We start from the raw sequence: 16136 nt of genomic DNA, 5'->3' as shown, positions 1-16136 counted from the left end.
AACAGTATACCGATATGTAATCAGTAGACCTGTATTTTTCATCATTAAAAATAAGTTTTAAAATAACCTTTGTCATCCAATTAACCCCTGAGAAAAAATTTCTCCGCCATTCACCTTTAACACTGTAAAACATCAAATAAATTGAAAAGACTAAAAACTGAAACATGCTAGTAAGGTATTGTTGATACTTATATTGGAAGAACACGAGCAATGGTTTAACACAAATATTAAATAGAAAAGTCAAAGTCCTTCAGTAATACTCTTGTGAACATGGGTGTTAACATCTGAAACTAACTTGGTTAATTAATAATTTCGGGTGTAAATCGCCATGTCCAGGCTGTCTTTTTTTCTTTATCAGTACATCCACTTTGGTTCTAGTTACATACCAACAATATACAAATTTTACAAGCTTTGTGCTCAAATTTTGATAGTTTTCGATGAATTATTTGTCAAGACACAGGAATTGGTCCTTTGCTCAAGGTGGAAAATATCATTCAAGGAGTAATTCTGAACATTAGTCACGTCAAGTTGGAACTGTTGCTCAATTGACCCACCATCACCGCCCCTTTGTGTTAATTTGGTGCTTCCTATCGTTGCGAAGCAGAATTCGCCAAACGTTGGATTGTTCGCCCACCAACAGGGAACGTGAGCTAGGTTTAGACCGTAAAAACTTGTTAGTGTTAACAACAAGCTCTACCAAATCCGATATCAAAACAAATCGGTGTGCTAATCAGAGCTACTTCCTATTACAACGATCACAGCCTCTCCAGACTGTTACATTTGTATCGAACTCAACACTCAGTGACTCACGGGGAATGGTGAAATTTCTCATGAAATGCCACAAGCATGTGGCAGAATAGACTCTCTGTAGAATTTGGAATAATCGACTCTCCTGGCAGTAAGTCAATAAACACCATATACAGATTTCTAATCTAGATCTTCTATCCAACAATTTTTTTAAGATGAAAATAATTTTTAAACTGTGGGAAATTCTTGACAACTGTAATTGACCAATTATCTGCTTGACTTCAATACTTGATTAAAGAACAAATACATCACTTCTAGCACGATTTGTTATATTCTTTAATCACTACAAGCCCCTTGTTTTATCATTTACAGTACAGAGACAACTATGTCTTATGCCTTGATGATTAACAACCAATGATCAAAAGTAAAAAAATACTAGAAACCCTGAAACGATGCTCCGTGGTCAAAGTTTTATAAAAGCTCCACGACTGTTGCAGAGATGATCCTCAAAACGTCTTTATCATAAGTATATTTTTGTTTTATTAGAACCTATTATCAACCACAGGGACATTTTGCTGTGTCACAGGCTATGATTAACCAAAGTCGTTTTTATTTAAGCAAATCGTATCATTATTAATTAAATAATCATCATCATAATCGAGTTGCATGATGTATCACTTGGCCTGGTATCGAGTTATTTACTTTCCAATACACAGATTACTGAACAGTTAAATTTGCCAATGGAATTAAACGTTTCTTCATATAATTTTTGTTAGAAAATTTCAAACGCTGTTTAAAATAATATTTTGTCTCTATTCTTGTAATCTCAAATCGAGTTCTCGAAATGGTTTTTACTTTCTTCCATTGGTGCCCACCATCTTGAATCTCAAACAAATAATACTAAGTGCTGTTTTTAAATTTTTTTTTAACTTGTTTAATTCATAAAACAAATAAAATTCAAAAAATATTACAAACAAAACATATCACAGTTTAGCTATATTACACACAAAGAACTTAATTATATTAACAACTGATATATAACAATTAAATGAGAACAATTGTAAAAATTATGATGATTATTATATTTTTGCATGTTATTATAAATAAGCTGTGCTGTGAGCCACGATTTGGATTATAAGCGCTTTGGCAAATCGCTAAAATAAATGTGTATAGTAGGCAAGTCGTTGTAGGCGCACATTTTAATCTGTGTTGATGCAATTTGCTTAAATAAAAACACCTCAACTACGATATATACAACATTTCTTATGACTACACTATACTGTGTCTTAGATAACATTGTGTATGAGTACTCGGAGAATTATTTGCAGAATCCTATACTACCCGTTTTCAGGCAAAATACGATTTGGAGGCACACAAAAAACCGGTTGAAAACCAGACAGCAACATTGGTAAGCGCGTAATTTGTTCACTGCAATATTGTCAAAATACGCCCAATGTGCACCACTCCACTCCACCATTCCCTGGTTTATTTCCAGAGATTATTTTTCCAAGATATATTGATCAAATCAATCATGAATGGGTTTTCTATTTCAAAGATGAAGGTAATCAAAGAGGAATAAAATAAAAACTGACGGTAGTCGATAAGAACAAAATCAATGTTAAATCCTCTAATTCTATTATAAAATGTTCTATCTATTGAAAATCCGATATACACAATGGTTAACATATTTTTATCTAAAACGATGTGTATCTACGTTCTAAACCTTTTTTAAAATACGCTGAAGGTCATCATAGCTAGTCCATTGTGCATACTTATATTTATTCCCATTTTACAACAAGATTCAACAGCAATTGAGATTCTTTCATCGAGCGGAAATGGCAAGACTGTCGTTTCAATTTTGTCCAACTGTTTTATCATTGTATTGTTCATCAATGAATATAATATAAAAATTATTAAATGCACAATGAAACACTTGCCCGCGGTAATATTAATGTAAAACAATCGGATTTCTAAGTGAAGCCTTTAATGTATCTAAGATTTAGAAGTTTGTTTTAAAACTGGTTTTGAGTAGAATATCTGGGAAATCTTACATAATTATGAGAAGCAAACGCTATTTGCCAGCGACATTGAAGTAGTCCTCGATTAAATATTTTATATCTCATTTCTCTTCGTAAAAATTACATGCGAATTAAACATAAAAATTCAGAGTTTCAATGAAATGGTTGATGCATTAGAACTGTGCTCCTCAACAGGGGATGAATTAGGAGTCTATTGCCTGGAGGATGGGAAGGAATCGTCAGACCAGGCAGGAATTGGGAATCAAGGTGGTGATCTACGATTGAAATTATTGAAGTTATTCACCCCGGACATACAGAAAATTCGTGAACAAGGGTCACATTGAACTATATCGATATGGGGAGGAATAGATTTGGAAGAACTCTACCGGTTGAGAAGCATTGCATTAGAAATCACTTTTTTGTATCGTAAAATGAGAAATATATTGTCTCATTACTTGTTTGCATATTGAGATCTGTGTTTGACTTGTAGTAGTGGTCAAAAAGAGTTTACGCTGCAAAGTCTGTATTTCTAAGATATATTCGTCTATCGAGCTGACAGACGATCTGATGTTTGAACCTGCTACAGGCCATGGTCGAACTGGAGATTAATATCATCATTATTGAAACACCAAAATGATATTCCCTTCAGCTATTCTATTTCATCATGAACGTCTGGAGATTAACAAGATACGGAGTAGATTGTTCATAAATCATTTACTATCTTTTCTTTTTAGGTCTCTTACTATGGACAGTTTTGATAATCTAAGCTTCAAAATCGTCAATCAAATTGATAAACCCTTAATCTGACACCCAAACCTTATCAAACGTTATCTAGTTTGAACCATTGTTCCGGAGGAATCCAATGCGAATATATAATTGTCAATGCAATAGTTCTCATCTCATCCCTAGGCATAGAAGGATAAGAAATTTGATATGAATTAGCTGTGATGATTGTTTACTTCTGGGTGCTGCCTTGGATCCATCAGAACTATTAACAGTCTAAGCGCCTGTGCCATTACAAGGGTAGGGTGTTCGAGAGAATCGTCATAGATTGAACTAAACTGGACCAACGAATCTCCACCTCCCCTCTAAGGTATCTAGAGGTTCCTTTCAGATTCCTTTAAATCACAAACCAAAGTTTGTTCCTTTAATGTTCCAGAAATATAGTCCTATATATAGCACAGACGATTATTAGTGACCTTAATACATCTTAATACCAAATCATATTGTCCACAGACAATCAAGTGTGAAATATCAATGACAAAACTTCCACAGTTCCATACTGACATTAACACTGAATACTGGCGTTAGTTTTCGCATGTTATAACCTTAATTTATATTGACAGTCAGTTGGAAACCTAATGAAACAGAAAGGTACTCGCCATTTCAAATACTGGTAGTTCTTATTCAGCGTAATAATTCTGAGTCTGGACTTCGTGGTCTGAGAGTCCACAAATATGGTTTATTTGGTACATTCATCATGACGATTATCCTGCTTGAAGTTTTGGTTGAAGGATAATTTGAATGGAGAACACATTCCATATTGAATACTTAAACCTTATTATAGTACTTGGGACAAGAAAAGTCTGTTGAAAGAAAGAAAAAATGTATCTGCATAGGTTGAATCAAAGATAGGATGATTTAATAAATGGTTATGTATGTGGCACGTGCTGCTGCTGAAGTAACTGCCAACTGTTCAATTACTGTTATGTTCAAATTATTCGTATGATGGTGAAATGTCGTGTTTATGTAAAGTGATACACCATTATTAGTCTGAATAATTTATGGGTTATTGAACTATTTGAACAGGAACTTGAGATAATTATGTTAACATAACAGAAAGAAATATCACAACATAAAATTACACCCAATCTTAGATATTAATAAAGTGGCTTTTCTGTTCCATTTGGAGGGTATATTTCTTTGAAGATGTTTGCTACCATTTCAATTGTGATTTTGAATACATCATGTGTGTATGTCTGAAAGCAAAGAAAGATGGATCGTATTGTAATAAAGATTCACAAAGAACATTTGCATATCTCTCCTTAGAGAATAGCTTGACGATTAAATGAAAATTGATAAATGTATGTTTAGTCAATAGAAAGAGAAGCTTTGTGTCATATATTATGCATCAGACTATGTTACTATTGATCAGAATAAAGTGTAGTTGATTGTTATTGTTTTAGATTGTAAAGAAATCAATATCCTATTATGGTTAATAGATAAAATCACTTGTTGAAGCCAGATACATATCACTGGCCACTGGAATTATTTTTTCAATAAATTTCCATACACTGTATCATTGAAAGCAAAATCGTTACAGGAATTTTGATAATGTCTTGTATTTCCATTTCAAATACTTTTATACTAAACCAATATTAATGTCGACAGTGTTTTGATATATTGTTTTTTTTATTTTCTTGAAAATCTAAGAAAACAGTTTCTGTATGAGATTATTTTGTTTTACCAAGGCACATCATAACATTGGACATGTGAAATGAGAAACTTTTTTTTAATCCCTGAACGGCAACATCATTTGCAAATAAATTGAATTGAAAATTGTTTCAGCTTGCCCTCATTTGACTCTTGTCCAGCCAATATAACTTTCAAATTGCATTGCCTTATTACCATTGTATCGAATTTGAAAAACGAGAGACGGTGACCCCTTTAAACCATTGTAGTTCAGTTTCAGCATTGTATACTGACAGCGTATGGAATCTTAGAAATAATATTTTTCTTTAATATAAAGAAATAATTACTAGAGTCTGGACTCTTATAAGAAAATAAATAACTTGGTTTATTCACACAAGAATTAAGTCATATATTTCATCTGTTTGCCTTCTCTTGTTCATTGACCTAATGTTTTATTGTAATTTTATTTGGATTTTATGAATATGAAATAGAGCACGTGTTTATCTAAGAGTTTATGACCAAATATCAAGTTAATTGGATAATAAATTATGACAAGATTTGTTTACACAAAGTTCGGGTTAACGATATTTATTCATTTTATTTCATCATTTTGCTTATGAAAGTTTTTAAGTTGAAATGAATATTCCACATTTAGATAGGTTATCCAGTTATGGTCATATGTTCTAATTTTTATGCTTTTTCAAACCAAAGCTTAAGGCCAATTGATACAGCCAAAGTCAAAGACCCATTGGTACAATTGATGCAACCAAAAGTCATAGCAAAGCATCCATGGGTGCAGCCACAGCTAAGACCCATTGGTACAGACAAAAGAAAATGAAATGTTTCTACAGCCATAACTGAGGACCCAATTGACAATCAAACCAAAGGTCCAATCGATAAATCTAAAGCCGCTTGACCCAATGGTACAGCCAAATCCAATAATCTCTTTTGAGAGCCCAAAGCGAAAAGGCCTTGTACAGCTATAATTCCACTGGTACAGCCAAAACCAAGTACTCAATTGTACAGCAAAGCCAAGGACTCAGTATTAAAGACGAAGCCATGAAACAAATTGGTAAAGGTTTCTTGATTGAAGATGTATATTTTAGATCCAAAAGTTTTGTACCAAAAAAATTACGTAAAAACATTAAACTAAAATGAACTCACAACGATGAAGTCGAAAAGTAAATTGTAATTGTATTTTAATTATAAAGTATTCTATTCTAATATAACGATGACTTAATGAAATAATACTATCTCTAAAAATGCAACAGTATAAATCAACTAAGATCAATAAGCTGTGTTGAAAATTGTGATTTTATCAATTGTCCTAGAAATAAATTAAATTCATTCCATTTACTGTGTCGACTGATTCTAGACTGATACTACTACGGTTTTATTTTAGATTTATATTAGCTATAAATCAATGTTTTTAAATAAAGGTTTAAGAAATGTATGTGTACTGAAAGAACTTGAAATGCAGTTGTTTGGCTGCAGCTGTTGTTAGGACTACAAACGACATGTGCGTCCTCCGAGCGACATGTTTGACTTTCTTTTTTTTCCAGTTAAACAGATTCAAGGTTTTGGCGTACAGGAAGTAACTAACATGATCTCATTTAGTGTCAACAGCCTGTTTGTACCTTCTGTTACATTATTGAGTCTCTTGTACATGTTTACTGAACAGTTATCGGTTATCTTAACAAATCTGCATTAGATGTATATTCACAGATTGAGTCGACACTTAAATGAGACACATTGTCAGTAGATGTTCTGTTGGAAACTGATACCAAGTAAAAACTATTAATTGGAGGAAGCTATTGATCTGAACTTAACTTAATCAATAGAAAATACCACAGGTCATTTGATTTGAATGCTTAAAGAGGAAATAATCATTTGAAAATGGCCAAGTCAATCATTTAACTGTAATTTGTCCGAGCTATTAGAACTGACTCCATTATGTCCTTTCGTATTTAATCATAAAAATTGTCCTTGGTTCTTTGATTACTTGGTTAATAATGAGAGCAATTTAGACCATTTTTTCAATAACATTTATAAGTAAAAGGTTTAGTAAACTGAAATGAGTTGATCAACCTAATTTGAACTCGACTTAAAATCAATTGTTCCGCACACTATGCGAAATTATTGTAAAAAAAAAGAAACATCATGTAAAAAATAAATCTGCAAGCGTTATGCAAGTGCAGCGATTAAAATCATCAAAGTATGTCCATTTGGTTTTGAAAAAAATAGTGAACGTTGTACTTACGGACAGAATCTAGTATATTTTATTTCAATTTAATATATATTCACTACGCATGTTTTCTAGTATTTATCTCAATTGGTTATTCTAATTGACAACAGCTGTTTATGATGGTACTATTCCTATTATTATACTCCTATATTCCTAATCATAATACTAAACATGACATGAGTTTATTAAAAGTTCTCAATGGAAAAATAAAAAAAATTTAACAAAGAATTGAAATGTGCTGTTAAAATGCAGTTTTCTGCTATCTACATTACAAAAAAAGGAAAATTCAAAAGAATAAAGTCAAGCAATGATATGTGCAGTGCACACATCCTGTGGAAGATTCAAATTCAAATTGAACAGTTAAGTATTTTTAGGTACGTTCATGATCACGAAATAAATCTATACCTTCAATTACTATATATTCTTCCTAAAAAATAAAGTGAATGGCTCTTGTTTATGTTTCGGATCCTCCACGGATGCGCACAAAGAATTATCCTTGATGGATTGCATTAAAATATACAAAAGCTATAATTATGTTTCAGTGTGATAAATATGATAACACTGTAGGAAATAAAAGGCGACAATAAGTTATCTATACTACGCATTAGGTTATTTGTTATAAACATGTATAGGAAACAAAAGATGTGTTCGACTATACCATTAAAAGAAGTCAGTTTTATATTATACATGTGTTTTTACGTAATGGTTTAAACCATAAGGTATCGGATTTGATAAAAGTTTTTTTTAATGTAATTATAGGGATATTGACTCAAATAACAATGACATAGGCTAAAGTTTTTTTTACAATGTAGCCAGTATCAGACTATTTATTTCAGTCGTATATACTAATATAAAATCTATTTCAAACTGTACCACAACAATAAATAGTTCCACATCACTTCATATTTTAGACAATAGATATTATCATTTATTAATATAACTAGAAACAATAAAGTTTTATATAACGTCACTTTACTTATAACCAATTTAGTAACGGTAAGAGTAAATCTGGCTGTCTCAAGAGCCTGTTCGAAATGTTTTTTGTTAACTTTATCATCTAATGTCATGTGAAGAAAAACGAAGGGCTTAATACTGTACTGTGGAATCTTATTGAAATATCACGAATCTAAGGACAGCAGAATCATAGTTGTTTCTAGGACGTATGTCCTCAAGTACCTCTAAAGGCATCACGAATCACGTTTTTCTTGGTTGTAGTGGAATTGGAGCATAGTCGTCTTGGTTAAGAATATAAATTATTATACAATTTAATCTGAAAAGAAATTCGTTTACGAAACAGTTTGAAATCTCTACCGATGGGTCCAGAGCATAAGGAATATGCCCAGAAGAGGCTTTACATCATTGCCACTTGAGCTTTTGGGCTTTTTTCAAAGATTATATATACGTTTTCCAGACGAATAATTTCATAATTGACACTAATTAGTCGCTCTGGTTAATGAGACTTCCGTGCATAATTGATTAATGCAAAAATCACATGATAAATATTGATTGCGTACTGTTTAGAATCAGGAACAGATTTTTATTCTTTGCTCTGAATTTTTTAACTTTTACACTGACAGCTTCTTTGAATGCTTCATATTGTTCTTTTGACACAATCATTACAATTTTTACAAGGATAATAATTTGAAATTACTAGACTGCTGTCATTTTACAGTTATAAAACGTGATCACTAAAATATTAAAATTCTGTCAAGTTTGTGAACAGTGAGTTGTACCCCCCCCCAATGATTTCACGTTGCTTGGAATCACAGAATGTTACCAGGCTGACAGTGTGTCCTGTAAGTTGTTGTGAAGAATAGTAGTCAATCGGAAAAGTTGAACGACTGGGACTTATCGATCGTTTTGCAATATTCTTCGATGAAATAAATGCTGTTCTTTGGGAAGTATCCATTGACCTTGATCATGAATTAATTCCGAAGCTTCAAAATATTCTTTTCATTTTTCCTTATAACTTGCATAAGAATGAAAATATCAATAAAATCTTCCCTCTGTGTAAAGGGAGACTTGACCCAGGTCGATAATATTCCATTAGGTCGAGGACTTTTGTATCCACTGTAGTGTTGGCTCCTAATATTTACTTTCTGGTTTGACATCCGGATTGAAAGTGGACACGTGTCTTTCCGCTGTATGGAGATCATGAGTTTTAAACATCGTAATAATTATTCTATAGATCTCTACACGAAACACTCAACAGGTGTTAAAATAAACAAATGAAGTGATCAATACAGTTTATGTTAAAACAATAACGAACATGATGTAATTTTACTCTAAAACACTATTTTCACAATACAAACCGTGGAAAGAATTGTGCCTTATACTGCCTTTTAATAAACTTATAAGTTATTGGGGTTTAGTTACTCCTAATTATACCAAACAAGCCGAATCGTCTTGCGACATCAAGTGTTCCAGAGGAATAAACTACTTGTCCTGCTGCGCTGAAAAGGCTGTAGACATTGACTTGAAGCTTAAAGTTGATGATACGATACTTTGCCTTCCAGAAGCTTGGTTTAGCAAGCATACACCATTATCATCATTTGGAATAGACTCGGGATTGATTTAAAGCATCGGGCGTGGATGAAACAGTAGAGGATATGGAAACGTTTCGTGATGGCGGCCATACATTCATAAAGAAGAACCAGGTATTGAGTAATGGATACAAAAGTATCAGCCTTTCGCCGCCGTAGTTGCGTGAACAGATATCGTGAACATTTATCTCTTTTAATATTCACTTAAACATGAAGTTGCTTTAAACATTTCATTTCATTTCATTTCATGTGATACTGCTGACTGTTTATAAGGGAACAGTGGAGACATTTTTAGAAATTGTTCTTCCTATAGTTGAAATAGTGTGACAAGGTGTGTATGAACCTCTTATCATAAAACCATTTCGTATAGATAGTTTGACTGTTGAGATGCGGGTGGGGACGGGGATAACACTGATCATGATATAGGCAGTAAGGAATGCGGATGATAAAATGTCGTGTCAGAAAATAGGTTTAAGGTTTTAAGGTACTATTAAAAAAATGAATAAACATAAAAGTTAATGGATAAAGCTCTGGAAACATATGGCATTTGAATATTTCAAATCATCGAGTTGAAGTCTTTCTTTAGACAGTAAAGAGATTTTATTAATATTCCCATTGAAGTTCTCGTGCAGGTTATCTGAAGTAAATGAAAGCATCGGAATTTTAACGTGTGAGAAATAATAAGTTGAGTAACAGAAAAAAACTTTCAAGATGTAGCTGATTTCCAAGTTATCCTTTTTATAAATCCCAAAGGAAAGTGAGTTTAGAAGAAAATAATTAAAGAAAGGGTATTGATTCGTATGATATACCGCATTAGACTATAATTAAGTTAAATGAGCCAAATTATTGACAAGTACAGGTAATCTATTTATTAATGGACTTCTTCGATATTGTTTTTCCTTTATAATTAAAGGTTCAAGTAAAGAGCATCAAGTAACTTATTAAACTTTTGTACTCCAGACTTGTTAATTTCTTCGTCATAGCCGAGAATCGACATCAGGTGTTTCTCGTTTTGTCTTAATAAAAAATCTCTGAATTTGGATTAATTAATAGTTATAAAGAATCAATAAGCTAATTAAATGAATTGCTCAATTTACTTATCCTTTTTTAATGCAGTTCTCACATTTCAAAATCTGTGAAAATATTGAAATAGTAAGTATTGCCCCACCAGCACATACAACCGCTAGCTGTGATAGCTAGATTTCCGAATGTTGAGGGATCTGTGCACAGCTTGTGACTGACGGGGACTGGGCTCATTGTCTCATCCGATCTTTGATGTCAGCCCTCCGAAATGTGTCCCTTATAATGGAAAACGGAGGTATATCCGAAGGACATATGCGCGGATATATCCCTGCACTTTCGAGCCAGCAAGCGTCAAACCCACTAAGCCAATGCGGCTCTAGCATTATTAGAAACAATCGACACTTGACATCGTGGTGACATCGATATTTGATTTAATACCAGTCTAAATCGCGATGTTGTAATTGAATTTGATACTAGAATAAATAGAATGGGAATGATGAAATGATTGTGTGTCAATCTAAAAACTTGAGCAATCAATGATCTAAGTGCACCCTTACCGGATTATAAATCATGTATAGTAATAAGGTGAACAGTAAAAGTCAATAAAGTTGTATGACTGGGAACTATGAAATGTTATGGGTTGTATTTGTTTGTTCTATTATTAGAATTCTAATCTGTTTCAACCTAATCAAATGACTTCCCGTAACACAAAAATTGCGTGTTCCATGCTACAATGTCAACATTCCATTAGACAATAAGACTCTATAATTTGTCCATCAGAGATTCCATCTTCATGTCTAATTCTACTGAGTATAAGTAATGGTTGATCTCTTGAGACATGAACGGTTTATAACTTTATTTCTGAAAGTATGTGTAAAAAGGATATACATATCGTCTATGACGGAAGTTAGGCCTAAATACTGTCTTTTTCCGCGTCCATTCTCCAAATTCAACAGTCAACTTTCATTAACTATGTGATCATGTTAGCTCCATCAATTCAACGGATCTTAAATATCTGGGTGTTGTGAACCACCCTTAACAAATCTGTTGCTCCTTCTCGCTCTCACATACATAACAATTGTGATTTCCAGAGTGTAGCCTAATTATGAATGAATGAGGTAATTCGTTTGCCCACCTCAAACTCTACAGTGTAAGCATCTTTGAGGTTCAACCTTGAAGCTCTGTTATTCTGCTTTTCTTACAAATAACACGTTTGGAACATTTTGAGAAGTTCATTGTGAATCATTACAGACTGATTCAATTCTTTGACTCTTCGAATTGTTACAGTGTATCGCAGAAATGTGATTTGGGTTTTCTAAATATTATAGACACCGGTAAATACCCTTAAAGCTGGACCTATTAGATATATATTAGAAAACAGTTTGGCTGTAGCAACAAATTTTACTGTCAACGTTCCCCCAGGCATCAGAATTACATACGAAAAACAAGAGTTGATTGAGTCTTCTTTCATGATCTTCAATCTCTGATGAGTTACCAAGGCGACAGCTGTTGCTCCAGTTCCACAAGCAAGTGTCTCGTCTTCAACACCTCGTTCATAAGTTCGGACCTTCAATTTACCATCTGACAATTCCTCACAGAAATTAATGTTGCAACCTTCCTTCCCGTAGCTTTCAGTACGTACCTTTAATCCCAGCGCCCGAATGTCTTTATGGTGCAAACCATTTACATAGCGTACATGATGTGGTGAACCCGTATTGATGTAGAAATTATCTTTATCTACGGTTACGATATCAGCGGTTTCAATGTCTTTCATGTTTAGTTGATAAATATTTTCCTTAACATGACCTCCTTCATATATACTACCATTACATTCAAATCGAATACTTGAATCCTTACATTGGGACATGCTTAAATAATACGCCAAACAACACCTGGACCCATTACCACATAAGCTACTTAAACATCCATCGGAATTGTAGTATACTAGTTTAAAATGGGCTATTGCACTATTCAAGATCACCAGTACCCCATCAGCACCAATTCCAAAACGTCTGTCACACATTGCTTTCCTGATACCGTCGTTTAATTCTGTTTCTATTTCCCGCATATCTACTAACACAAAATCATTGCCTGCTCCCTGGTATTTCACAAACTGTATCTCTGTACCCATTATACTAATTATAAGTCTTTTTAGAAATATCAATGTATGTGTGAGTTAAGAGACCTAAAAGATAACCATAGAATACCCTTTATCATCGACATAACTGGACTCAGACCACTAAAACTGTTTAAGTAAATGATTGTATGAATGTAGTCCGCGTTATTTTTAGAAATACTCTTTCCTCTTTTGGGTTTTTGCATGCCTATTTTTGATCTAGATTTGGAATTTGATGTCTGAAAATTGTATTTTCTTTTAGATTGTGTGAGATGATGAGTAATTTTCATGCGGAAGGATAATTCTAAAAATAATCGTTTTGTGCGCAGTGACGATCAAAATGTCGATAAAATGCAGTGGTCTACTTTCAGTTTTGCTTGCTCAAGATTTTCATGGTCATGAACTAAGTATTGGCCAGGCTTTCATGTGTCATATTGGAAAATTTTCAACCAGATTTCTGGAAAAATTAATAGAAGGTTGAATTTCGTGATTTAACATGGAAACAAATAGCAAATGAATTACCGAGTTTAAACATACGTGTTATTATACCATTAACATTGGATCATTCTTTCAAAATTACTGTGTGTCTTTACTCCTTCCTTCCTTATCAGCAATGGAGCCCTGAATTATATACATTCAAATATGGTCAAGTATTCAGTGGTACAGTATATTGTAAATTAACGACAGGGAAATAATACTGTTCTATTATTGTCTTCTCCAACATAATTTTGTGTAAAGATCCTCATGATCACCATGGTTCTCATGTACCCACAAAATACTGATCATCTACTTTCTGTTCTCCAATGTTTGCCAGTGATATTTAACTTTGATAAATGAAAAGGGACATATTATGTTGTGTATTGGATAATTTTATTTTTACTGTATGTGCACTGCCTGGAACAATAACATTTTACTGTTGTTTGATAACCTTTGAAGGGACCGATCAAGAAACCGAAATTTTTATTTAAGCTGATCAGTAAATAGTGTTCACAGCCCACCGTCGAAATTTGAACCTTCAAATCCATGTGTGTAAAGAATTATCCTGATTGGAAACTAAAATGACGATTCGTCTTTTCTTGATACTAAGCCATGAATAAAAAAAGACATATTGGAAAAGAAAATGAAAATTCTTTTTTTAAAGTAGGCATATATTTGAATGGATTATGAGATTTTTTCGTGCATTTCTAGAAGTTCTGCAGATATGTTTATATATATCCAAGAGCCAACTCAATTCCGAAAATGGCGAATCATGGCCATTAAATAGATAGAACATAAATCTATTTATTTATCCACGTCCACGTTATTAGGTGCACCTGCCTTATCTCTGTCGCACATACTTCAAGACTAGGAATAAAAAGGCAGCTTATTATACTTTGTGGACATGCGTCTGTCGGATGTGCAATTTGTAATTTTCAAATCTTTGATGGGTTATGCATCAATTATATTTCTAAGTACAGTACAAGTACGGTTGTTTTTTAAACATATTTCATAGAAACATGCCATCAATTAATATCACGCTGTTAATTTAAATGTATACACGCAATTAATTCCGTGACAAGTAACTTGATTCAGTTATACGAAAGGCTACAATGAGTGAGGCCAGAACTCGGTGTTAGTGAAGAAGTGTATACTAGTGTAACACTAACCCCTAGATTTGATCTCGATGCAAAGTGTTGGATGACACCGAGATAACACTAAACTTTGAGCTATTTGGGGAACAATTTAACACTAGTTTTAATTTAGTGCTACTCTTATGTTACACATAATCAGAACACTGGCTTAGCATCAGTTTTCATATCCCTTAACACTAACCCCGAGAGGTTTACAAGGTCAGAGCTTATTATTTCAAATTTCAGATCAGAATAAGAACAGAAGAAAACCCAATATCAAAACCCTTAATCCTAATTTCTAAATAAAGTGTCTGCTCCACCCTAGGCCTGTACATTTGGGAGAATCAAACCCTCCCTTCCCCGAAAACTACTACTAATACTAACACTGACACTCAGTTCTGACTTCGCTCAATAGTCTATATCACGAACTACTGATCTGCTTGTTTCAGAATTATGATTTGTAGTTACGTATTTCAACATTTTGTTATGTTATTTTGTAAAATGTTGCTATGTTTGAGATCTCCTTCAATACAATATATGCTAATTAGAGATTCAAAAAAGAACTATATGATATGGGAATGACATTTCGTTATTATCATGGTGCCCTGCAGCCTTCATCATCAAGAATACCTCAAGGAGCTTTTAACCTTTTATAGGTAGTTGAACCGACAAGAGTATTGTGTCTTATGAAGTCTAGAAATTGGTATAAGGGTATTTCGATATGAAATATTAAAACAACAAAAATATGGGCAATAATTCATATGAAATATTTTTTTATTTTTTTCAATTTTGGACAAGGGTCATCAATGGGTGATAACAATTTCACAAAGTTTTGTCTAGATCTGTCAAGACCTGTGCTTTCTAGAGTGTTTAAACGCTAAAACTTAAACGTGTTTAAAAAAAAACAAGGGCAACAACTCTATATTTTGAATTTTCGAAAGAGTTTTCATCCTTCGGTGAAGTTAAGTCAAATTCCATCAAGAATTGTGCCTCTGAGAGTGTAAACTAGCAATTATTGGCGGACATTATATATCCTTATTTTAATTCTGTCCGTGAAGGATGATCCCAGACAGTTCTAAATCTTCAATAATAATCAAAAGATTTAGTTTTCAGACAATGACAAGATATTTTCTATTATATCCTCAATAATGGAGGATGGATAGTGTTATGATAAATGGATAGATCTGAAGTCTCAAATGTCTATCTTAATGACCGTTAAAAAGATACAGGGTAAAAATTTATTCTCGAAAATTCCTATATTTTAACGACTTCGTCTGGAAACGTAGCTTCCACTCATTAAATCGTCAGCGAATCGTACTGGCTGTGACCCCCCAGACCTCAAAGATATTTGGCACCGTCGTATTGGATGGGTGACTTATAGAACAGAATTAATAAGCCGCGTGTCATCTAGAATATTTGCTT

General features: G+C 33.2%; 1 protein-coding gene across 1 annotated transcript; it reads right to left on the bottom strand.

The window, feature by feature from the left end:
• Window positions 1-12303: 12303 nt before the first annotated feature.
• Window positions 12304-13119, bottom strand: LOTGIDRAFT_162386 (hypothetical protein; the record flags this gene model as incomplete). The annotated part of the gene is made up of 1 exon (XM_009058342.1): window positions 12304-13119. The coding sequence occupies one exon, from the start codon at window positions 13117-13119 to the stop codon at window positions 12304-12306; it is 816 nt and encodes a 271-aa protein (XP_009056590.1).
• Between the last annotated feature and the right edge of the window lie 3017 nt (window positions 13120-16136).

This window comes from Lottia gigantea (genome assembly GCF_000327385.1).
Source record: "Lottia gigantea unplaced genomic scaffold LOTGIsca_33, whole genome shotgun sequence".
NCBI lineage: Eukaryota > Metazoa > Mollusca > Gastropoda > Lottiidae > Lottia > Lottia gigantea.
This window is presented reverse-complemented; position numbering and strand designations above follow the sequence as displayed.